Source organism: Pipistrellus kuhlii, unplaced genomic scaffold (assembly GCF_014108245.1).
Source record: "Pipistrellus kuhlii isolate mPipKuh1 unplaced genomic scaffold, mPipKuh1.p scaffold_m20_p_77, whole genome shotgun sequence".
NCBI classification, from domain to species: Eukaryota; Metazoa; Chordata; class Mammalia; order Chiroptera; family Vespertilionidae; genus Pipistrellus; species Pipistrellus kuhlii.
Genome location: NW_023425581.1, coordinates 458,296 through 481,588, shown reverse-complemented (window position 1 = coordinate 481,588; position 23,293 = coordinate 458,296). Strand labels below are relative to the sequence as shown.

General features: G+C 41.7%; 1 protein-coding gene, 1 non-coding gene and 1 pseudogene across 3 annotated transcripts in view; 1 reads left to right on the top strand and 2 right to left on the bottom strand.

Moving 5' to 3' along the window:
* Positions 1-1,427: 1,427 nt before the first annotated feature.
* Positions 1,428-23,293, bottom strand: part of ARCN1 (archain 1) — a 29,773-nt gene continuing 7,907 nt past the window's right edge. Inside the window, exons 1-10 of one of the 2 annotated variants that reach the window (XM_036423105.2) lie at positions 19,753-19,856; positions 17,549-17,812; positions 15,379-15,558; positions 15,042-15,247; positions 13,932-14,096; positions 12,436-12,601; positions 10,006-10,153; positions 9,614-9,722; positions 6,492-6,696; positions 1,428-3,308 (exon numbers count right to left, since the gene is read on the bottom strand). In XM_036423105.2, coding sequence (XP_036278998.1) covers positions 3,219-3,308; positions 6,492-6,696; positions 9,614-9,722; positions 10,006-10,153; positions 12,436-12,601; positions 13,932-14,096; positions 15,042-15,247; positions 15,379-15,558; positions 17,549-17,746 — 1,467 coding nt within the window. In that variant the 5' untranslated portion in view covers positions 17,747-17,812; positions 19,753-19,856 and the 3' untranslated portion in view covers positions 1,428-3,218. Of the gene's footprint in view, positions 3,309-6,491; positions 6,697-9,613; positions 9,723-10,005; positions 10,154-12,435; positions 12,602-13,931; positions 14,097-15,041; positions 15,248-15,378; positions 15,559-17,548; positions 17,813-19,752; positions 19,857-23,293 lie in introns of those variants that run through there. The other variant, XM_036423104.2, reaches the window with a different exon arrangement.
* LOC118710616 lies at positions 8,602-8,695 on the top strand (annotated as a pseudogene).
* Positions 22,760-22,866, bottom strand: LOC118710614. Its single transcript, XR_004985457.1, has one exon. It is a non-coding gene; the product is annotated as a U6 spliceosomal RNA (small nuclear RNA).

Below are 23,293 nucleotides of genomic sequence, written 5' to 3'. Positions count from 1 at the left end.
AGAGAAACATCAATGATGAGAGGGAATCATGAATCAGGCGCCTCCTACAGTCCCCCTCTCCCCCCCAAAGGGGACTGAGCCCGCAACCCAGGAATGTGCCCTCGACCTGAATCAAACCTGGGACCCTCGAGTCCATAGACCAATGATCTATCCACTGGGCCAAACCTGCCAGAGCAATAGATTCATTTAGAAATGGAGTCTTGCCCTGGCCGGGTGGCTTTTAGTTATAGTTTTGCCCAATGAATGAATAAGTGGAACAACACACTGTCTCGCTAAAAAAAAAAAAAAAAAAAAAGGCCGGAACCGGTTTGGCTCAGTGGATAGAGCTTCAGCCTGCGGACTGAAAGGTCCTGGGTTTGATTCTGGTCAAGGGCATGTACCTTGGTTGCAGGCACATCCCCAGTGGGGGGAGGGTGCAAGAGGCAGCTGGTCGATGACTCTCATCGATGTTTCTCTCTCTCCTCTGTAAAAAATCAATAAAATATATTTTTAAAAATCCATTTTTATCTTGCCTCCACATCACTAACTCCCAGGGCAAATAAACTGATGTTTGCAGAGATGTGGTCAGCCCTCGGGTGAGAGGACCTGCCAGATTGAAAGCTCTTCAGCTGCAAATGTTTCCCAAAGCGAGCAGGAGTGAAGGCTGCAGTGAGCGAGGCGCCCAGCAGAGGGAGTCAGTTCTGAACGCTGGCTTTCCTCTAACAAGCCTGTCCGGGCGCCCTGAGCCCCATTGGAGTACACCAGCTACAGGTGTGTCTACCTTAGAAAGGCTGTGTAATCCCAGACTTTGCTTCTCGTTGGGATTTATTATATTCCAACTAGGAATGGATGGTTTTGGAATGCTTCCCTTCATTGGATTAAAGTTACAATCTCAGAACCCAGCCACATGTCAGCAACGTTAGACCAGATACTTTCTAAGGGGAAAGAATTCAAAATCTTGGCTTCCACCATGAAGGTAAAACCTTTTGCATTCCACTTACTGTTCATTAGAGAAGAATTTGCCTCCCAATTTCCTGGTGTTCGATAGTTTTTCAAGTTAAATAAAGTGAAGCCTCTTCTGAGGGGATTATCAACAGCGCCAAGGTGTTCCTCACCCTGCTACTGCTTCCCGCCTACGGGGGAGGGGAAGGCTTTACATCAAACCTTATCTTCACCGAGGAAGCCCGTTTCCTTAGTCTACAACTGCCAAAGGATTAAGCCCAATGGTCCATTGGTAGAGCCACTCAAAAGCTACTCCGGGGAGGGGGGGTGCGGGTGTAAGGGTAAATGGGGGGAGGGACATCTGTAATACTTCAACAATAAAAGGCAATTAATACTGAGTATTCCTCTTAAAAAATATATGTATTATTAATTTTTAATCTTAGATCCCATTACATTATCCTGAATCTGAAAGTAGACACCAAAGCATAAGACAAGAGTCTAATAAATTCATTTTATAATACTATTTATTTGATTAAAGAATTTTCCTTTTTTGTGTACACTGGAATGTTATATTCCCTATGTATTTTACAGGGTTACAAAACATCTCTCATTTTAAATAATACCCCAAAAGTAATTTCAGAAAAAAGTTTTTGTAAAACTAAACTTGACTTTAAAAAAATCATATGGACAAGCAACTCTCAAACAAAACTGGATTAATAAGATTTGCCTATTTAACTACATGACAGGTTTCTTGTCCCAGGCTCCTTCCTAAAAAAAACCCCAAACACACAAACAAAAACCCCCGGTGGAAACCAAGCTGGAGATCAGGATTCCTCCCTGCACGGTCAGGGAAAAGGGAAAGGCCAGATGTTTCTCTGGCAAACAACTCCGCCCAGGACAATGGTGAGCTTGCTTCAAGTACCGCACTCTTCGTGCTCGGAGTGGGCGTGGGACTCTCCACCAGCGGACAGTGCTCACCCAGTCCCCCGCCTCCCCCGCCTGTGGCTGCCACCCCAGCAGCTACACCAACCCTCTGGGCGAAATACTGAGCTAAAGGCCCAGCACGGCTGGCTGGTGCAGTCCTCTCAGTTAAAAAGCAATGGGTGAGATGGGGCTAAAAAAATTACTACCACCTGATGACACTCACTGGAAAGGACTTGGAAGAGGAAATGGGTGGATTTCGGAGACAGGGCAGACAGGCTGGTGAAAAAGGCTGGGCAGGCCAGAAGTGGGAATAGATGTCAGCAATGTACACACGTCAGAATAATCGGCTGCCTTTGGAAATGCTAAAATCCTGGTGGCAATGCAGTCCCCTGGGTAGTTTAGGGCCAATGGAATTGGCACAAGGACTCACTGAACACACACTCCAAAATCATAACCTTGTCTCAGAGAAAAGGACTGATGACACAGGCAGCAGCCAGCAGGAGGAAGGTGGTGAACCTGAGGAGTATGAATGGATTCCAAAGACTGAGCTGCTATGCTGTAGGGGAAGTACCGACGTGGAGAACGGAAGCCTTGGCAGCCCGGCAGCAGACAGGACCACCTGTGGCTGTGGGATCCCTCGCTGGACATAGTCCTCCTCCCAGACTTTTTAGTGGGCTATGCCATTTGAAACCGTTTCTCAGCTCTAATATTCACAGAACTGTTCTCAACTGGTGGGACCAGCCTAAAAGGAAACAACTTGCCAAAGGAGTGAAAGAATAAATGGATACAGAAAAAGAACATGAGACAGCCTCATCTTTTAACTTTTAAACTCCAAACACCTTAAACAATTCACCGGTATAGTCTAAAAATCAAGACTGGATTAGGTCAACTTCGTCTAGGAGTACCCAATAAATACAACACTTATATACAGATGATCCCAGTGCTTGAATGTAGAGAAAGAACAGAACTGAAGGTACAGGATTATGAAAGATTAAAATTTTCTGCAGATAACTTTTAAAAACAAAGTAAGTATGAAATAGAACTATATATTTAGGGATTAAAATAGAGGAGGAGCCTCAGCCAGGCAGAGGTGTTTAACGGGGGCATTCTCTGGAGCTTGCTTTCCTGTGGGCCAGTAAAACCTGCCAAAGAAACCAGCAGCCTTTCCCTTTGTTTGTGTCATTTCTTCGCCAGAGTGTGCCTGTGACATGAAACACTGAGAGTGAGTTGAGGGTCCTTGTGCGCCGAGAACCGTGCATACTAGAAAAAAGGGTCTCCCATGGCTTGTAGATTTGGAAAAAAATTCTTCAGCCACTGTTGGCTTCTTCTTTATTAATTTGAAAGTTTTCCTTTTCGGTTTCCTCTTCTTGGTATTACAGGATTTCATACTTATCCACCAGGAAAGTGGTCTCTGTGGAAAACCTTACTGGGCTGTTCCCATCTACCTGGGTCACTTTGGTTACCTAGGAAAACAAACAAAGAGTAAGGTAAGCAGGAAGAGGAGCCTCCAAGGTGCTGACTAAATTTTTTTTTTTATAATATATTTTATTGATTTTTTACAGAGAGGAAGAGAGAGGGATAGAGTTAGAAACATCGATAAGAGAGAATCATCGACCAGCTGCCTCTTGCACACCCCCTACTGGGGATGTGCCTGCAACCAAGGTACATGCCCTTGACCGGAATCGAATCTGGGACCTTTCAGTCCGCAGGCCGACGCTCTATCCACTGAGCCACACCGGTTTCAGCAGTACTGAATTCTCAGTTTCAACAGATCGTATTTCCTCCAAGCAGTACTACAAGTGACTCAGAAGTGCCAAAAAACACACTTTAAGCTGCAGCTTACAGCATCACTCTTCCCCATCAACACGCTCAACCTGGCCTGGCCAGCATGGCTCAGGGGTTGAGCATTGACCTATGAACCAGGAGGTCACAGTTTGATTCCCAGTCAGGGCACATGCCCAAGTTATGGGCTCGATCCCCAGCGGGGGCTGTGCAGAAGGCAGTCGATCAATGATTCTCTCATCATTGATGTTTCTATCTCTCTCTCTCTCTTTCCCTTCCTCTCTGAAATCAAGAGTGGCCACTGCCCAGATCCTGCCACATAAAATCTATAGAGTTCATAGATATTCTATCAGGATTCTCAACATTTAACTCCAAATGAAATAATGTAACTCTTCAAAATTGTTTGATTTGTTTTCAAAATCTAACTAAGCTGGCTTTCTCATACTTATTTTCTAGACATAGCTGGATCTTCCAAATGAGATAGTCTTTTCTTTTTAGTAATAAAAAAATGTCTAGTTTGCCCTATCCGGTTTGGCTCAGTGAGTAAGAGTGTTGGCCTGGGGACTCAGGGGTCCCAAGTTCGATTCCGGTCAAGGGCATGTACCTTGGTTGCAGGCATATCCCCAGTAGAAGGTGTGCAGGAGGCAGCTGATCAATGTTTCTCTCTCATCGATGTTTCTAACTCTCTATCCCTTTCCCTTCCTCTCTGTAAAAAAATGAATAAAATATATATTTAAAAATGTCTAGTTTAATGAATTATCTGTAACAACGGTGCCTATAATGGCACTAACATAATACCTGAACTACCCCTGTTTCCCCGAAAATAAGACAGTGTCTTATATTAATTTTTGCTCCCAAAAATGCGCTTATTTTCAGGGGATGTCTTATTTTTCCATGAACAAGAACATGGTACACATTTATTGTTAAATGAAAATAAAGGAAATTTATTACCTGTATTCGGTATGGTAGTATGGTAGTTGTCAACACAAACCAGACAAACTGTGAATCCTACAGTATCAAGAATTTACTCATTTATTCAATGACAATCATGTCATCATTTTCTGGAACATCATCATAACAATCCAATTCCTGAATTTCCTGGTGAATTTCTTGTGACTCCATTTCTTTCAGAATCAGTGGACCAAATCTCTCATGTTTAGCCTAGGGGGGCCTTATTTTCAGGGGGATGCCTTATATTTTACTCAGAAGGAAACCTGTAAGTAGGTCTTATTTTCGGAGGATGTCTTATTTTCGGGAAAACATGGTATCTATATATATATATAAAAGCCTAAGCGACTAGAATTACCGAATGCAATGATGCACACTGACCACCAGGGGGCAGATGCTCAATGCAGGAGCTGCCCCCTGGTGGTCAATACGCTCCCAGAGCCAACCTCCCATAACCAGCCAACCTCCTGTGCTCCCTCCCCCTGGGTGGCCCCCAGGCTGGGACAGGAAAACAGGGTGGGTGGTGTGGTGCATGTGGCTCCTTTTCCAGGGGGGCCGAGAGCCAGCTCCCTTCTCTGGGCCAGCAGCCAACCTCCCATGCCCTGTCCCTTCCCTTTGCGGGAAGCCCCAATCGGCCCACTGCCTGCCCATGGCCTATCCACCATGGTGACAGCACAGCAGTGAGGGAAGGGGGTAGGGGGAAGAAGGAGAAAGGGAACCATGCAGTGGTGTGGTGCCAACGATGACAGTGTTAGCATCTGGCTCCATTACCATCACCTCTGCATCAGCCCTGATTGGCCTGATCCGGATGGGCCCTGATTGCCAGCAAGGCCTAGGGACCCCACCCATACACGAATTTTGTGCACTGGGCCTCTAGTTAATTTATGTTTTCTAATGAGGTTTTGAGAGACCTATTATCCTGTCCTACTCTTCAAATGATCCCAAGCAGGAAAATGTACCCATTTCTATCTAATGTCTTGGGTTCAACAATGTGCTCCCAATACTGAGATACTTATGCCAATAACCGAGAGGGGAGAGAGAACTGCTCTGTGGAATCATCTAACAGAGGAAATTCTAAAAACTTCCTGAGCTCTTCCAGGAGGGACAGAGACCATCTGGGAAGATAAGATAGTGCCAGAATAATAAGCAAATCAATGAGTCAGAGGGAACACGGTAATATAAACTGGGTCCCTGTAATGCAAATTCAAAAAAGTGGAGGAATGAGTTAAAAACAACCCAAAGGAACAGTTCACAAATTTCTAATGCTTTGCCTACCTAAAGGACAAGATCTGCAACAGAACTGGCTCATGATAATAAAGGGAAGTTGTGACATAAAAAATCCAAAAATTGTACCCATTTATATTATAGAATCACTTTTAGTAATTTTGTTTCCTTAAACAAAAAACTTTTTTATTCCTTGGGTTCAAACAAATGACAATACAAAGGCATTACAAAATCATGTGTAGGGTGTTTTGAAAAATAGATTTTAAGTCCAGCTGGCATAGCTCAGTGTTTGAGCATTGATCTATGAACCAGGAGACCACAGTTTGATTCCTGGTCAGGACACATACCCAGGGTTGTGGGCTCATTCCCGTGTGGGGCATGCAGGAGGCAGCCAATCAATGACTTTCTCTCATCACTGATGTTTTTCTCTCTGAAATCAATAAAAATATACTTTACAACCCATAATTTTAAAATATGTATTTATATTCAATGCCTTTACTTTGTTTGATTTAGAGAGGAAAACTGAGGTAAAGGAAGTGAGAAATCTGGCCAAGATCATACAAGGAGTCAGCAATGGAATGGGCCGGGGACACAGCTTTTCTGGTGTTCTGCTCTGACCATGAAGCCATGCTACCTATATGGCATCTGTCTTACCACTTTTCCCACATAGGCTCTCCAGAAAAATGGGGTACCTGTATGTTACAGTAATTTTTTTTGGAGATGAAGGAGACTTGGACAGGAAAGAAGTCATTGGGCTGCCCAGCAATGCTGAACTCGAGGCTGCCACTCTTATTTTTGGCATCAATCACTGGCAGGCACCACTCCAAGGTATTCCGTCGACTGTCATGCCGATACTCGCCATCGAGCTCACCAATAACCGGTGCACCAACACCAGATCTGTCATGAGAAACATCCATGCCAGGTTAGTTGTCCAGAGCTGAAAGAACCCTGCCAAGGAAAACCAGCCCCAAATTTGATGATGCTCCTCAAATTCTACCCACTTTCATACAGTGCAAGAAAAACTTAATAACTTCAAGAATCTAAGTCCTGGCACACTGGCTAAGGGTCTCGGTCATTCCCTTTGTAGATCCAGGTGTATACAACTTCAGGGAACTGGCAAGTATGCCTGCCGGCTGCTGCAACCCGGGGACTAGATCTGGAGCTAACAATGGATGACACTGACAAATGTGTGAAGTGGGATGTATTTCCAAAAATCTGCACCAATGGTTTGTTGCTGTGTCAAAAGGAATTTTAATAAAGGCAGCCCTCAGTATAGGTGACTCAGTTAAAGAACAGGTTGGCAGTAGTGGGGGGAGGGGGGGGACGACTTTACACAGCATTATGTAGTTGTTTAGAATGGAGTGAACCTTTGAGAGAATGTTTTCAAAAGACTTTAGAATGTTTCCAAACTTCCTGTAATTGAAGCCAGTGATTTATTTGATTTACAATCCAGTAAATGGACTTTGGTTAAGTGAAAGACAATTTTCCCTGACAAAGTTCAAATGTGATGGGAGAAGAGATACAGTTATCTAATCTGCGAAAGAACTAGTTAGAATGTACTTTGCATCCCCACACATGGCTGACGGGCAGTGTCACCTCTCCTACACATTCTAAATTCACCTTTTAACTCACTAGTGACAGTCAGTCCTTGCAGTAGGGGCAGGATAAGTAACAGAGTCAAAGAAAACTTTAAGGGGAATGTATAACACAACAGACTCTTCCCTATCACTTTTATGGCCCCAGTTGTATATATGTTCTTCTCTTTGCCCTGTTCCAATTCTGATTCTGATTTCTAATGGGGTCAGCTGTACCCAATAGGGTAAAATGTTATTTAAGGGTCTCTGTTGGAGACTATTGAAAACTTGAGCTAAGACACAGGAAATCCCCATAACCACAATTATAGGGTAGATGGAGAGGACTAAAATAGTCTAGTAAAGTAAGTCCTAACAAAACAAATCCCACACCTGTTACTTATGCCTAAGACCTACAAAGATTCAAGGCAATCATCTATTGTTCCGAAAGAATAACCAAGCTGTGAAGAATAAGATGGCTACCCAATTAAAGGAGATGTTGGTAATAAAGCATATTTTAAAAAAGGGAAAGGAGAATGACTAAGGGAACAAAACTAAAGTACCATTTCCTCTGCAATAATAACGAAGCAATACAACAGTAAAGATGCACTAAAAATCCATGTCCTGGGCGCTCCTGGGGGCAGGGCTGAGAGGGGAGGCCAGGAGCTGGGATCCACTGGGAAAGTAGTAAGAGCATACACCCACTGGAAATGCCAGGGAGGAGATAAACTTAAGGTAAAGAGTATTTCCAGACGAACCTAGGAAGTAGGCCAAGTCAGCACACAAGAAACATTTCTGGGGATGATGGACATTTTCATTAGCTTAACTGTCATGATAGTTTCACAGGTATATACATGTCAAAACTTAATAAACTATACAATTTAAGTATGTGTAGTGTATCTGCATGCCAATCAGACCTCCATAAAGCTGTTAAAAATTTTAATGAAATCAACATAGACTTGGTTTCACAGCAAGAATCAATAGTTCCCTTGAAAACATACTCTCATCTTTAACTGGAAGCTTAGAGAGCAAAATGAAAAAGAAAAATTCAGTCTGACAGACCCAATTTCTTTAAGAGTTGCAAAACAAAACAGAAAGTTCACAGTGGCTAATCCTGGAAATCTTCATTATAACCGAACACACTGAAAGAGCACTAGCATGGCAACCAGCTATTTGCTTGGTTAGGTTTTCAAGTTAGCAACTCCACACTCCTTTTAAAGTGTACAGCTCAGTGCTCGCTTTGGCAGCACACATACTAAAAATTGAAACGATACGAAGACTAGCACAAGGATGACACACAAATTCATGAAGTGTTCCATATTAAAAATAAAATAAAATGTACAGCTCAGTACATTATGACAGAGGTCTGTAACCTTGTAAGCACCATCACAATCCTATATAAGAAAGAGGGAATATGCTAATTGAACATCACACCCTCACAGAAGGCGGCACCCACAGCCAATAAGAATGGAATATGCTAATTTACTGTCACACCCTCAAATATGGTGGCACCTACAGCCACAAGATGGAGGCACCCAGTCCCAACCCCACCGGGGCGGCAGGCACACGGCACTGCTGGGCCCACCTCCAGGCAGGTCTGGCTGCTCCACATGCCTGCCTCCAGAGTCCCCAGTCCCTTTACTCCCCTAGCCACCCAGGACCAGCCTGAGGTGCTGGCAAGCCTCAGATGGCAGCTTCCCAGCCACCCAGGGCCACTGAGGCTCAGGTAACCAGGGCCAGTTGAGGCTTTCGCTGCCGGCAGTGGCAGCAGCAGAGGTGTGATGGGGACGTTGCCTCCGATTGCCAGGCCGCCTCTCGCCCCTGAGGGCTCCCAGACTGTGAGAGGGGACAGGCCAGGCTGAGGAACCCCCTCCAGTGCGTGAATTTTCATGCACCGGGCCTCTAGTTAAGTTATAAAGCATTCCTATCATTCCCCAAAGTTCCTCGTGCCCCTTTGCAGGCAAATGCCTTCTAAAAAACATACGAACAAACACACACACACCTTCTTCTACACCTCCTGATTTCTGTCCCAAGAGTGTTTATTACCTTTTCAGAATGTCATATAAGTGAAGACATATAGCATGTAGCCTTTCTTATCTCTGACTTCTTTCACAACCAGTCTTACAAAGAAGCAAATATCTTAGAATGACCAGCCAGCGAACTGCTGCTTCCAAAACAAGTTCCAAAAGACTAGTTCTATAAGCCCAATATAGGAAAAGAATTATGTGAGGGATATCACTTACGGGAGTGGGATGGTAATAACCACATCATTCAATTCTAAATTATCTTCTTGTAGCTCGTATTCTATGTTGACATCACAGCCATTTCCACTCTCTGAGGGCCAGCAATTAACTGAGGAGAGAAGCAAAGCAGACATACTAAAACATTAAAGAGTAAAGTTCAGATGGCAAATCAAAGCTGACACCTGTGGACTTAAAACATCTGAATGTAAACTATTTAAATAACAGTTGTGACATTAAAACCACTAAAAAAATAAAGGCAATGATTTAAAAAACACAGTGCAGCAGGTCCTTTTCTCAAAGAGGATTTGTTCGGGGAATGGAGAGAAGAGTGTGAGTGGGCTATTTCTAGTTCTCAATGCAGATGAATTTAGTGGGGACGGCCGGGCACTTACTTGTCAGTGGAATAAAGGACTCCTCTGTGGTTTGTAGTCTCCACTTTAGCACCCCTACGTCACTGTTGACTGGAAATGACTTCTCTGGATTTTTCAAGCCAATTAGAGATTCTGAGGTGAAAAGTTTTTTATCTACATTTGGATGGGTCTGAAATGAAAAGTGAAAGAGTTTTTGAGGCTTAGACATAAGAGAAAATAAATTTCCTCTGGTCCTCCATGGCTCATAATAGAAACATCTCAAATAGAGTGCCTAAAACATTCCAATTCTTTTTTAATTAGAAAAAAATATATATTTCCCTTTACTGCTTTTTAGAGAGAGAGAAAGGGAGGGGAATAAAGAAATAGAAACATCAGTGAGAGCGAAACATCATCAACCAGCTGCCTCCTGCATCTCCCCCGCAGACCCCCTCTCCTGAATGGGGATTGAGCCCACAACCAAGGCATGTGCCCCAACCAGGAAGCAAACCAGCAACCTCTTGGTCAATGGGTGGTCAACGCTCAACCACTGAGCCACACCAGCCAGGACAATTCTTTTTTCTTTTTAAAATATATTTGTATTGATTTTTTACAAAGAGGAAGCAAGAGGGATAGAAACATCAATGAATTGCCTCCTGCATGCCCCATACCGGGGATCAAATCTGCAACCAGCGTACATGCCCTTGACCAAAATTGAACCCAGGACCTTTCAGTCCTCTGGCGGATGCTCTATCCACTGAGCAAAACTGGTCAAGGCTCTTTTTTATTTTAAAGAAAGGTTTCACTTCCTTAAAGATTTTTAAGATTTAAGACATATAAAAAATATTTTTTTTAAAAGTGACTTCAATTCTCAGCCATTTTATTTGTAACTAAACAAGTTAATAATTTTGTAACTGAGGAAGTTAAAGAAAGACCTTTAACCAAGTCCTATCCAAAAATACTTCACAGGGAGCATCCTCATGGTGGGGGTAAACTTGCCAAGTAAAAGACTAAGGGCTGCCCTGGCTGGTGTGGCTCAGTTGGTTGGTCATTATCCCCGGTGCACTGAAAGGTTCAAGGTCAGACTCCTGGTCAGGGCACAGGCCCAGGTTGCAGCTCAACCCCAATAGGGGCCATGCAGGAGGCATCGGATCAGTGTTTCCCTCCCATTGATATATTTCTCTCTCTCTCCCTAAAATCAATAAAATATATTAAAAACAAACATACAAACAAAACTAAGGGACACATGTTGATCAACTGCCTCGGTCACATAGCAGTCCTGGCTTTATACTAAAGAGGCCAGAGAGGAAATACCTCTGTGGAAAGTTTAGTTGAAATCTTGCCCAGAGCACTAAATTCAGGCCAAGATGGGCTAATCTTTTAAAAAGAAATCATACCCCTGGCTGGTTTGGTTCAGTGGATAGAGCATCAGCCTGCGGACTGAAAGGTCCCAGGTTCGATTCCGGTCAAGGGCATGTACATTGGTTGCGGGCACATCCCCAGCAGAGGATGCGCAGGAGGCAGCTGGTCGATGTTTCTCTCTCATCGACGTTTCTAGCTCTCTATCCCTCTTCCTTCCTCTCTGTGGAAAATCAATAAAATATATTTAAAAAATAATAATAATAATAAAAATAAATAAAAGGAAGTCATTTTAGGAGAGAAAAGGGAAAATGAACTTTTGGGTAACAACCTACATATATTTTAGGAGCCAGGAAAAATGATGTCAAATAATAGAAACACTACTTCAGAACACAAAGTTGACAAAAACACATTCTTTCCCAAAGAATATATTCTTGTGATAAGAGATATAAAATCAACCAGGTAAAGAAAATGTATCAAGAACAACTGAAATAATATAAAGGACATTACATACATATTCAATTAGGTGGACATTCCTAAGGATTTTATGCCATTAGATACTGCCCTTCAGATGACAAAACAAGTACCGGTAGTTAAAACAGGGCAGAAAGAGTAAATCTGGTATCTTAATCTGGTTTAATAAAATACTTCCTTATTAAGTTTAAAGACTTTAAAAAGAAAGAAAAAAAACACACCGCTGTATTTCAAGTAATGTCCTAAATAATTTTACTCTTTACATAACAGTAACAGATAAGTGTCTCTCTGTACCTTTGTCAGTATGAAACCATTTATTAGATTTTACTTTTTTATTAGATTTTAAAATGACTTTCTATTCAATTCCAATATTAAAAGGCCATTTTATCAATAGAAGCTGCTGTCAAAAAAAAAAAAAATACACCTGCTGTCAATCACAAACGGCTAAAGAGATTTATTGCCTCAAGCACCCAGTATATGCAATAAATTAACTTCTTACCTATGCATCTAGAATGGCACTAGCTGTACAACTGTAATAATTTTCTGTGTTCTGTGGTTCATATGAGGAACTCCAGTTGGCATGACTGTATTAAGTAGACAAACAAAAGTCTTAAAACTCCCTTATCAAAAGTCTCTACACACCTGTAGCTGCACCCCTTTCTTATCTTCATTTTCCACATGAAGACGAATTCGGCCAAATTTATCATCTGAGATCCTAAGCATGATCATGCCATGCAACTCCATATTCTGTAATCCTCCATCCCGGCCACAGGTTAGTGTGATCTTTTCCTCAATCTTCATGTGCACACTACAAAGAAAAGTAGTAAATTTGTTCAAGAAGGTTATAAGTGATTAGCCACCCACAACTTACTTTAAGGTGCTGCTGCTATATATACAGGGTGGGAAAAGCAGGCCTACAGCTATGAGCACACAAATCAGTTTGTTCTTGCATTATTTATTTAATTTTAAATATATTTTTATTGATTTCAGAGAAAAAGGGAGAGGAAGAGAGAAACATCTATGATGAGAGAGAATTGGCTGCCTCCTGCACACCCCATTCTGGAAATCAAGCCTGCAACTTGGGCATGTACCATAACTGGGAATCAAATTGTGACCTTCTGGTTCATAGGTCAACATTCAACCACTGAGCTACACCAGCTGAGCAATTATTTATTAATTATTGTATTATTTTCCATACGAAAAACTGTAAACTTACTTTTGTCCTGCCCTGTATGTATCAAAATTTAAAGCATTATACTCGCAATTCAGCAATTCATCCTACAGATAAATTCTTACCCATGCAAACAATACAGTAAGTTATTCACACACACACACACACACACAAAAAAAATTGCTTATAATAGCAAAAGTTTGGAAACAATTCAAATGCCCATCAATAGAGAAGGGCTTAAACATATACCCACAAAAATGAGTATTAGGCAGTTGTGAAAAAAGTGGATGACCAATTAAAAAGCTTCTATTTTAAAATAATTTCAGAAAAAGAAAATACTTTCAAATATTAAAATCATACCAGGAATACATGTATAGTCCTTTTATCCACTATTAATATCTTATCCCATTTGTTTTATCATTTGCATACTCTCTCTCTATAAATACTGTATTTGATTTTTTCCCCCATGACCAGGTAATATACATCATGGTCTTTCCTCCTAAATACTTAAGATACATTTTTTAAGAATATGAATATTCTGCCCTAACTGGTTTTGCTCAGTGGACAGAGCGTCAGCCTGCAGACTGGAGGGTCCTGGGTTCGATTCAGGTCCAGAGCACATGCCCAGGCTGTGGGTTCCATTCCCCGGTGGGGGGCGTGCAGCAAGGTATGTGCCTTGATGAGGAATCGAACTTCAATGCATAGGTCGAAGCTCAACCAATAAGCCACACTGGCCGGGCAAAGGTAAGTTTTATACTTCACTGAAAATAGATAGGTGAGAGTCCCTAATCATGGTTGAAGTAAAAAATAAAAATTAAATTAAATTAAAAAAAAAAAGACCACGTTAAAAACCTAAAATATTCTCTAGATAAGTCTTTTATATCTGGAAAAATTAAAAGACAAAAAGAATTTACAGCGCATTGAAATCAAGATTTTTAACCATTATGTGGTTCTTTTTACTCCTTACCTTTCCATGTTAACGGGTGGGACATACACTTTGGTGGATTCAGAAGTGCGCTTGCCCATGTTGGAGGACATGATGGTTTCACCTTCAGATTTCAATTTGTCCACAAAGTTATCTACTTCCTTTCCTTTGGCTCCAAGTTTCAAAGCCTTGCTGGGGCCTGAAGGCCTAAGTGGAAGAATACAGAATAAGATACACCTTAACTTAAAAAACCCCACACAATTAATTAATAGCCCTCTATCTTTGAAGCTTTCCCTGAAGCTGTACTTTAAGAGGAATGTGAAGAACTCAAGGGGAAAACCCAAGTGACCTAGTAGTTAGTAGACTAGACTATTCCCTGCCTGAACTGGCAGCCGAGTTACTATTACTATGTAAGCTTGAAGTACCTGAAGACCAAAGCTATACTTTTATAAGCATGCATGATCTGATGAAAACTTTGTATTGTCCAACCAGATAAATACTTTTACATATAACTTCATGCAGTCACAAATTCTCCTTGAAATCCATTCTTGAACTCCAGATCAAAAACCCACATCCCTGCCCTGGCTGGTGCTCAGCCCTCCACTGAAGGTCTGCAGTTCACTCCCTGGTAAGGGCACAGACCTGGGTTGCAAGTTCAACCCCGGCCCCATTCAGGGATCATTCAGGAGGCAAGCAATCAATGTGCTTCTCTCACATTGTTGTCTGTCTGTCTGCCTCTCTCCCTCTCCATTCCTCCCCTCTCACTCCCTCCGCCCCTCTGTCACCTCCTCCCTCCTCCCACTCTAACTATCAAAGGAAAATATATCCTCGGGTAAGGATTAGCTAGAATAAATAAAAATAAAATTTTAAAATCAATATTCCATAAACAGTTAAATTTCCTCTCCCCAAAATAGGGCAACTCTCAGTGGAAACTGAGGTCACGGTATAATTTAAAAAATAACTGTTTTGTACAAAAAGAAACCATCACATTCAGATTTCTCCTTTATCTCCATATAACAAATTCAGTATTACGTCTTACTCTATCAAGTCACTCATTATTTACAGCTTGCCTAAAAATCTGGTATCACTCCAGAGAAGACATACACAGCCTGCACCTGCCGTTCCAGAGCTGCTGGGGACCACGGGAGTTACCTGGCTGGCGCAGGGGCCACTTTTGGTTTATCGGTCTCAATGATAGTCTCTGTGATCATGGCGGCTGTGCTGCCTCCAGAGACTGTGGAACTTCCAAATCCCCCAAATCCTGGTGCTTTCTTGCCCAGCCTCTCTGCATCTCTCCGGGCTTGTTGCAATTCCTTGGCTTTGCGCCGCATCTCAGCCTTGGCCTCACGCTCCTGAGTCTATGAAAAGAAACATACGTATATGGATGTGGCTTTCAGTAGTCTATACAACAAATAAAAACAGGAAAATCAGATAGTGAAGATAAACGGAAGACATACAAGTCAGCAGTGCCAGAGGGGAAACTATTTACCTCTCTGACTGCTCTGAACACCTTCTCCTCATGAGAATCCATTTCTGTGAAGGTTCTGATCTGTGCCAGGTTAACATTCTCCCGGTATCCCAGCGCAACAATTTCGTCAAAAGCAAATATCAAATCAAAACAGTGATCAGATATTTCATTCTCCTCTAAGGCTCGGCAATATTCAGGGATCTAATCACGGATGGGAAAGAAAGATTATCAGCAGTTGTATTTTTCAGGTCTTACTCTTTAAAGTACACAAATTTCAATAAGCCTGAATCCCTTCATTAGCTCCTTCTACTCTATTTTCAGCAAGTCTTTGGCATAAAGTCTTTATGTATATCTAATGAATGTCTTTTTTGTGTGTGCTTCAAAAGTTTTTCCATACTTCAGATTTTATTGGTTGTTTTGAGGATATGTACAGACATTACAATTTGTATACAATTCTTAACATAAAGAATCACATAGTTGTGATTCTTTTCTAAACAGCTATTCCAGTAACGTTCCAGCTTAAAAATTGGAAGCTAATTTGCCTTAACAGAGTGGCAAGTACCAGTATCTTCAAATGTTGATATGCTGTTAACGCCAAAGTCCCACAAATTCACCATTTAATATCATATACACTAAGTCAAATTCCAATCTTTCCCAGCACATTAACAGTTACTAGGGAAGATGTTACAGATGCACAAAATTCTGACAAGGAGAGCCAAGATCAAGGAGTGATTTTCTTTAGAAAACAGTCATACCAAAAACATGGGAAGAGAATTTTAATATTCAAGACATATTAGCCCGGGCCGAGACCGGTTTGGCTCAATGGATGGAGTGTCGGCTTGGGGACTGGAGGGTCCCGGGTTCGATTCCGGTCAGGGGCATGTGCCTTGGTTGCGGGCATATCCCCAGTGGGATGTGCAAGAAGCAGCTGATCGATGACTCTCTCTCATCAATGTTTCTGACTCTCTATCTCTCTCCCTTCCTCTCTGTACAAAATCAATAAAAATATATTAAAAAAAAAAAAAAAAAAAAAAAGACATATTAGCCCGGGCGGTGTGACTCAATGTTTGAGCATCAACTCACACACCAGGAGGTTACTGGTTCAATTCTGGGGTTGCGTGCTCCATCCCCAATAGGGTGTGTATAGGAGGCAGCCAACAGATGTTAATGTTTGTTCCAAAAAACAACCAGCGAATTATTTCACCTCTTTAAAAAAGCATTTACACTTAAAAAAATTGGATGAGGTAGAAGTCCCTCCTTCTTAAAAAGTGTTTCTAGGGCTATTAAAAAACTTGCATTTACAAAATAAGTGATAAAAATATTCCTCTGGATTGTGCAAGAAGGGAAGACAGGAGCCCTGATGCGACCGGATAGACGATGTCCATCGGCCCTGGCTGCTTCCTCTCCCGCTTCTCCAGGCTGGGCTCTCCTGGTTTCCTGCTGTAGATCTTCTTTAGGTTTCTGGTCAGCCACTTCGGCCAGTTATCCCTTTGCTCCCCTTTTCCCTTGTTTGCACTCTTTTGTCTGTAGATTTATCCTTTCCTGCCACCATTTTTGGCGCATTTCCACTTTTGCAGGAGGGTTAGCTGACAAGCTCGCTGACCTCCCTCTTGCCATCGTGGTGGGGGCCCCGGCACGGGGAGCGCCTCTGCAAACCTGGGCTGCCTGGCCGCTGCCTGGTAAGTCTTATCTAAAGCGCGTTATCCAGTATTCCAGCCCACAAAGGCAGATTAAAGTCACCGCTTAAGAACTAGGAAAGGGCCGAAACCGGTTTGACTCAATGGATAGAGCGTCAGTCCAAGGACTGAAGGGTCCCAGGTTCGATTCCGGTCAAGGGCATGTACATTTGTTGTGGGCACATCCCCGGTGGTGGGCGTGGGTAGGGGGGAGTGCAGGAGGCAGCTGGTCGATGTTTCTAGCTCTCTATCCCTCTCCCTTCCTCTCTGTAAAAAATCAGTAAAATATATTAAAAAATAAAAATAAAATAAAAACTAGGAAAGGAAAGTTCCCACATTCTCTTTGGGAACTTATGGCTTAGAGGACGCTCAGTAAACGTTTGTTGAATGAACAGAGCCGGTAGCAGTAAGCTGCAGGGGAGGGCTGAAGGAGCATGGAGCATGCAATCTGTTGCTTTGGGTAAAAATAGTTTCACACAGAAATCTTAAAACTACTATTACCAAAGGACTCTTACCACTCTTGAGAAGAGCCTGAGGGTTTCCAGGTCCTCTAAGATGTTACTGTTTTTGGTAGTGATCAGTACCATGTACAGCTTCTCCATAGGCTGGTAGACATATCTCACACTCTCTGTTTCAACAAATGTATGTTGTTTGCCAGTGTTCATGAGCTTTGGAAAAGCTGCTAACAAGCCCTCAATGCGAGTCCGAGTCATCTCCACAAACTGCCGGGAAACAATGGCCTTTCCCGCTTTGGTGCAGACTGCTGCTGCCAACAGCACCTGCAGGTGACACAGGAACAAAGGAGGACCGGTTAGCTATCTCTTCACACTCTTCACACATCTGTTTTCTCAACATTCTTCCTCTTCCACTGAATGGCACACTCAGTTCTTACTCACATAACTACTATTAGAATGACTTTCAAATTCTACCTCATAGTTCTTTTCATTATAGTAATTCATAAGACAAAACTAAAGTAGAGGAAAATGAAGCTGTTATTTCTATATTTCAATAATATACCTAAAGCAAACGTAGTAAAGAAATAATTTTTTCCAAATCTATAAATACATGAATGGACTTGCTGTGACTCCAGACGGGGTTGCTCTCTGCTTGGGCAGCCTCGTAAAGAATCATTTAGCCCTGACCAGGTAGTTCAGTTGGTTACAGCATCATCTAGCTACACAAAGGTTGCAGGTTTGATCCCTGATCAGGCACATACAAGAATCAACCAATGAATGCATAAGTAAATCAAACAATGATTCTCTTCCCCTTCCTCCCTCTCTCTAAAATCAATACATTAGCCCTAACTGGTTTGGCTCAGTGGATAGATCGTCAGCTTGAGGACTGAAGGGTCCCAGGTTCGATTCCGGTCAAGGGCATGTACCTTGGTTGCAGGCATATTCCCGGTAGGGGTGTGTAAGAGGCAGCTGATCGATGACTCTCTCTCATCGATGTTTCTAGCTCTCTATCTCTCTCCCTTCCTCTCTGTACAAAATCAATAAAATATTCACCAAAAAAAAAATCAATACATTAGCCCTAACTGGTTTGGCTCAGTGGATAGATCATCAGCTTGATGACTGAAGGGTCCCAGGTTTGATTCCTGTCAAGGGCATGTACCTTGGTTGAGGGCACATCCCCAGTAGGGGGTGTGCAGGAGGCAAATGATCAATGTTTCTCTCTCATCAATATTTCTAACTATCCCTCTCCCTTCCTCTCTGTAAAAAAAATAAATAAATAAATAAAAATCAATAATATATATATATTTTTAAATATATCTTATTGATTTTACACAGAGAGGAATTGGGAGGGATAGAGAGTTAGAAACATCGATGAGAGAGAATCATCGACAAGCTGCCTCTTGCACACCGCCTATTGGGGATGTGCCCACAACCAAGGTACGTGCCCTTGATCAGAATTGAACTTTCAGTCCACAGGCTGATGCTCTACCCACTGAACCACACCGGTTTCGACGCAAAAAAAATCAATAAAATATATTTTAAAAATAAAATCAATGCATTAAATTTTTTTTAATAGCTTAAGCTTTTTCTAAGAAGAACAGAGATTTTCACAGCCAAAACAGAGGTCTGATCACATACTAAAGGTTTAAGACAATCCTAGCCTTTGTTTTCATTTTTACCTATAACATGGAACCAATCTAGCAAGTTTAAATTTATCTCCTGCTCTTTTTTTTTTTTTTTTTTAAATATATTTTATTGATTTTTGTACAGAGAGGAAGGGAGAGAGATAGAGAGTTAGAAACATCGATGAGAGAGAGTCATCGATCAGTTGCCTCTTGCACACCCCCTACCGGGGATATGCCCGCAACCAAGGTACATGCCCTTGACCGGAATCGAACCCGGGTCCCTTCAGTCCCCAAGCCGACGCTCTATCCATTGAGCTAAACCGGTCCCGGCTATCTCCTGCTCTTTGATTAACTTTCCCATCCCACACTATCCTACTACAGATATGTAAACAATCTGTAAAATGAAAATCTAAATGACTCAATGCTCACACAGGTTTTGTCACTGGGCAATGATCAAGACCAACAGCCACTTTTGGAGTCTGGCATTTCATTAAACAAAACAAAGGAAGCACCAAAGGAAGATGGGGAGCACTCTGATGCCATTGGTGGGGGAGTAAGCACGTTAAGTACAATGTTTACAGTCTTTCTGGTGAGGGAACTCAAAAATTCACAAGTACAAGTAACAAAAAGACTATTTACACATTGGGAAGAAGCCTCAACGCTAAGATATGATCAATGAAATGTCAACATCCTACTGGCGAGCTTCTCAGCTTTACAGAAACCTGTTTTGTACAGGTGAGGAGCTTGAAGAAAAAACAAATTAGTTATTTCAAATAAATATTCTTATAGTTTCAATAATCAATACAATTTTATAATACCAAAGGAGAACACAATGTCCTTATTCACCAATTAGGCTATTTAGGAAATAATAACCCTCATGCTTTATTTTCAAGCAGTTAAGTGAAACAATTTATATTGGAAAAGTGATAGATACCTTATATAAATATTTTCCCTCTATTGAGTAGATTTTTATTTTTACTGATTGATTTATCAATCAGCTGTCCTGCTCTAGCAGGTTTGGCTCGGTGGATAGCACGTCAACCTGTGGACAGAAAGGTCCCAGTTTTCATTCCTATCAAGGGCACAGACCATGGTTGCAGGCTCCAGTCAGGGCACATGCGGAGGCAACCAGTCAATGTATCTCTCACATCAATGTTTCTCTTTCTGTCACTCCCCTTTCCTTCTCGTTTGGCTAAGTGGATAGAGCATTGGACTGTGGACTGAAGGGTCTAGGGTTCGATTCCAGTCAAGGGCATGTACCTTGGTTGTGGGCACATTCCCAGTGCAAGGTGTGCAGGAGGCAACAGATCGATGTTTCTCTCTCATCAATGTTTCTAACTCTCTATTCCCTCTCCCTTCCTCTCTGTAAAAAATTAATAAAATATATTTTTTAAAAACAATGGAAATATATCCTTGGGTGAGGATTAACAAAAAAGATAATAAAAATTATACAAACATTTTAATTGAGCCCTGGCCAGTGTTGGTAAGTGGTTAGAGCATCAGCCTGAGCACTGAAGGGTCTTGGCTTTGATTCCTGGTCAAGAACATGTACCTGGGTTGCAGGTTTGTTTCCAGCCCCAGGCGGGTGTATGCTGGAGACAACTAATGCATGAGTCTGTCTCACATCTCTCTCTCTCTCCTCTCCTCCTCTCTCTCTCTCTCTCCCCTCTCCCCCTCCCTCCCCCCTCCCCCCTCCCTCCCTCCCTTTCTCTCCTCTCCTCTCTCTCTCCTCTCCTCCTCCCTCCCTCCCTCCATCTCCCCCCCCCCCCCCCCCCCCCGTCTCTCTCTCTCCCTCTCTTCCTTCTTCCCTTTCCCTCAATGGAAAAAATACCCTCGGGTGAGAATTAACAAAAAATAAAAAAATTTTAAGTTACAAATAATTATTTTTCCATTCTTATATTTATGAAAAAAAAATCCAAATTCTTCACAAGCATCACCATCATTATCACCAGGCTCCCTTCTTGAATTACCAGTTTTCTAGAATTTTTATATAAAACATGTACATATAAGTTTTAAAATACTTTAAGAATACATTTCACTATCTGTGCTATACTCCTAAAAGTTTATATATTCCAAAGAACAAAAACTTTTCTTAATATTCTCATCAGGAAAATGGAAGAATTCTCAGGTATTTAGGATAAGCTAACATTCATTTCTCCTTTTTCCCAACAATTAAGTAAATCAGAAGTAGTGTTCTGAATTTGCAAAGAACCACTTTAATACACCAGAAAAACCAAATGACTAGGAGAAAATCTGGATTCTAGTTTTTGTTGTTCTACTTATTAACTGTCTGACCTTAAGTTACTCAACTGCTCTTAGCCTCAGTTTCTTCATCTATAAAATGGAGGATCATCTACCTACCTACCTAACAAGCTATTATGAGGGCCAAATAAATATGATGAAACCATAAGCCAAAGTATTATACAACTTATATCACATACATTCACAATGTAAAATAGCACTATTACTAATAATAAACTTGCCATGAAAGGCATTTCATTAAAAAAATTGTTACTTCAAGGCAACAAATTTTTACTTTTATGGGTTTGTCAACATTTAAAAATATATATATTTTATTGATTTTTTATAAAGAGGAAGAGAGAGGGATAGAGAGTTAGAAACATCAATGAGAGAAAGTCATCGATCAGCTGCCTCCTGCACAACCCCACTGGGGATGTGTCCACAATCAAGGCTCATGCCCCGACCGAAATTGAACCCGGGACCTTTCAGTCCGCAGGCCAATGGTCTATCCACTGAGCCAAACCGATTTCGGTGTTTGTCAACATTTTGATATTCAAATAATGGACACAGACTCCCTATAAAATTTACTTAAAATTTCTGGGAATTCATAGATTCTCTAAAGCAGTAATTCTCAAATGGCCCATAGAAAATCACTTTATACAATGAGAAATCCTATATAATAAAAGGCTAATATGCAAATCAACTGAATGATGGAACAACCAGAATGACCAGAATGACTGGTCACTATGACTCGCACTGACCACCAAAGGACAGACACTCAACGCAGGAGCTGCCCCCTGGTGGTCAGTGCGTTCCCACAAGGGGAGCGCCACTCAGCCAGAGCTGGACTCACACCTGGTGAGCGCAGTGGCAGTGGTAGGAGCCTCTCCCCCCTCTGAGGCAGTATTAAGGATGTCTCACTGCCAGGGAGAGGGCCTAAGCCATCAGTCGGACTTCCCCCGAGGGTTCCCGGACTGCAAGAGGGCGCAGGCCAGGCAGAGGAATCTTCCCCCTGCCCTTCACAAATTTTGTGCACCAGGCCTCTAATATCATTAGAAGAACTAACTAACTATTTACTGAAGGGCTACTATACACACTAGATATTCTCTGAGAATATTAAAAGGAACTAGCTTGGTATTCTTCCCTCATTTTATATTTAAAAAATTTTTAATCACCACCAGAAGATATGCTTTTTTATTGATGGGGGGGAGGGGGTAGAGAAACATCAAGTGGTTGCCTCCCGAACATGACCAGGAATGGAACCTCCAACCTGGGTATGTGCCTGATTGGGGACCGAATCTGCAGCCCAACCTTTTCGTGTATGGGAGGAAGTGTCAATCAAATGTGCCACCGAGCCAGGGCTATAAAATTTTAATTAAAATTTTCTTTTTTTAAAAAATTTATTAAAAATATGAAACATTTCACGAATTTGCATATCATCTTTGCGCGGGGGCCATGCTAATCTTCTCTGTATCATTCCAATTTTAGTACATGTGCTGCCGAAGTAAACACTAAATTAAAAATTTCTATAAAAATTTTCATAACTAATTAACATCATAAGAGATGACTTGTTGTGATCATTTCCCAAAATATATAAATATTGAAACATTACATTGTACACCCAAAACTAGCATATCTCAGTTATACCTCAATGGGGGGGAAAAAAAAAAGGCCTAATAGGGAGAAGATAAACCTATACAACTGTAATACTAGGTAGGCAGACTGTCAAGTAATATGCTATGTGAATTCAGAGGAGGAAGACAGTACTTCTAAATGGTAAGATCAGGGATGACTTGATAGAAGAAATAGCATTTAAACTATGCTTGATGAATTGGGGGAACAGTAGGGACAAAAAAGTAGGTTCTAAGCAGGAAAACTCTGAAACTCTCTTTGGGTCATCCCATTATCCACATAAAAGCAAATAAGACTCCCAAAGTAA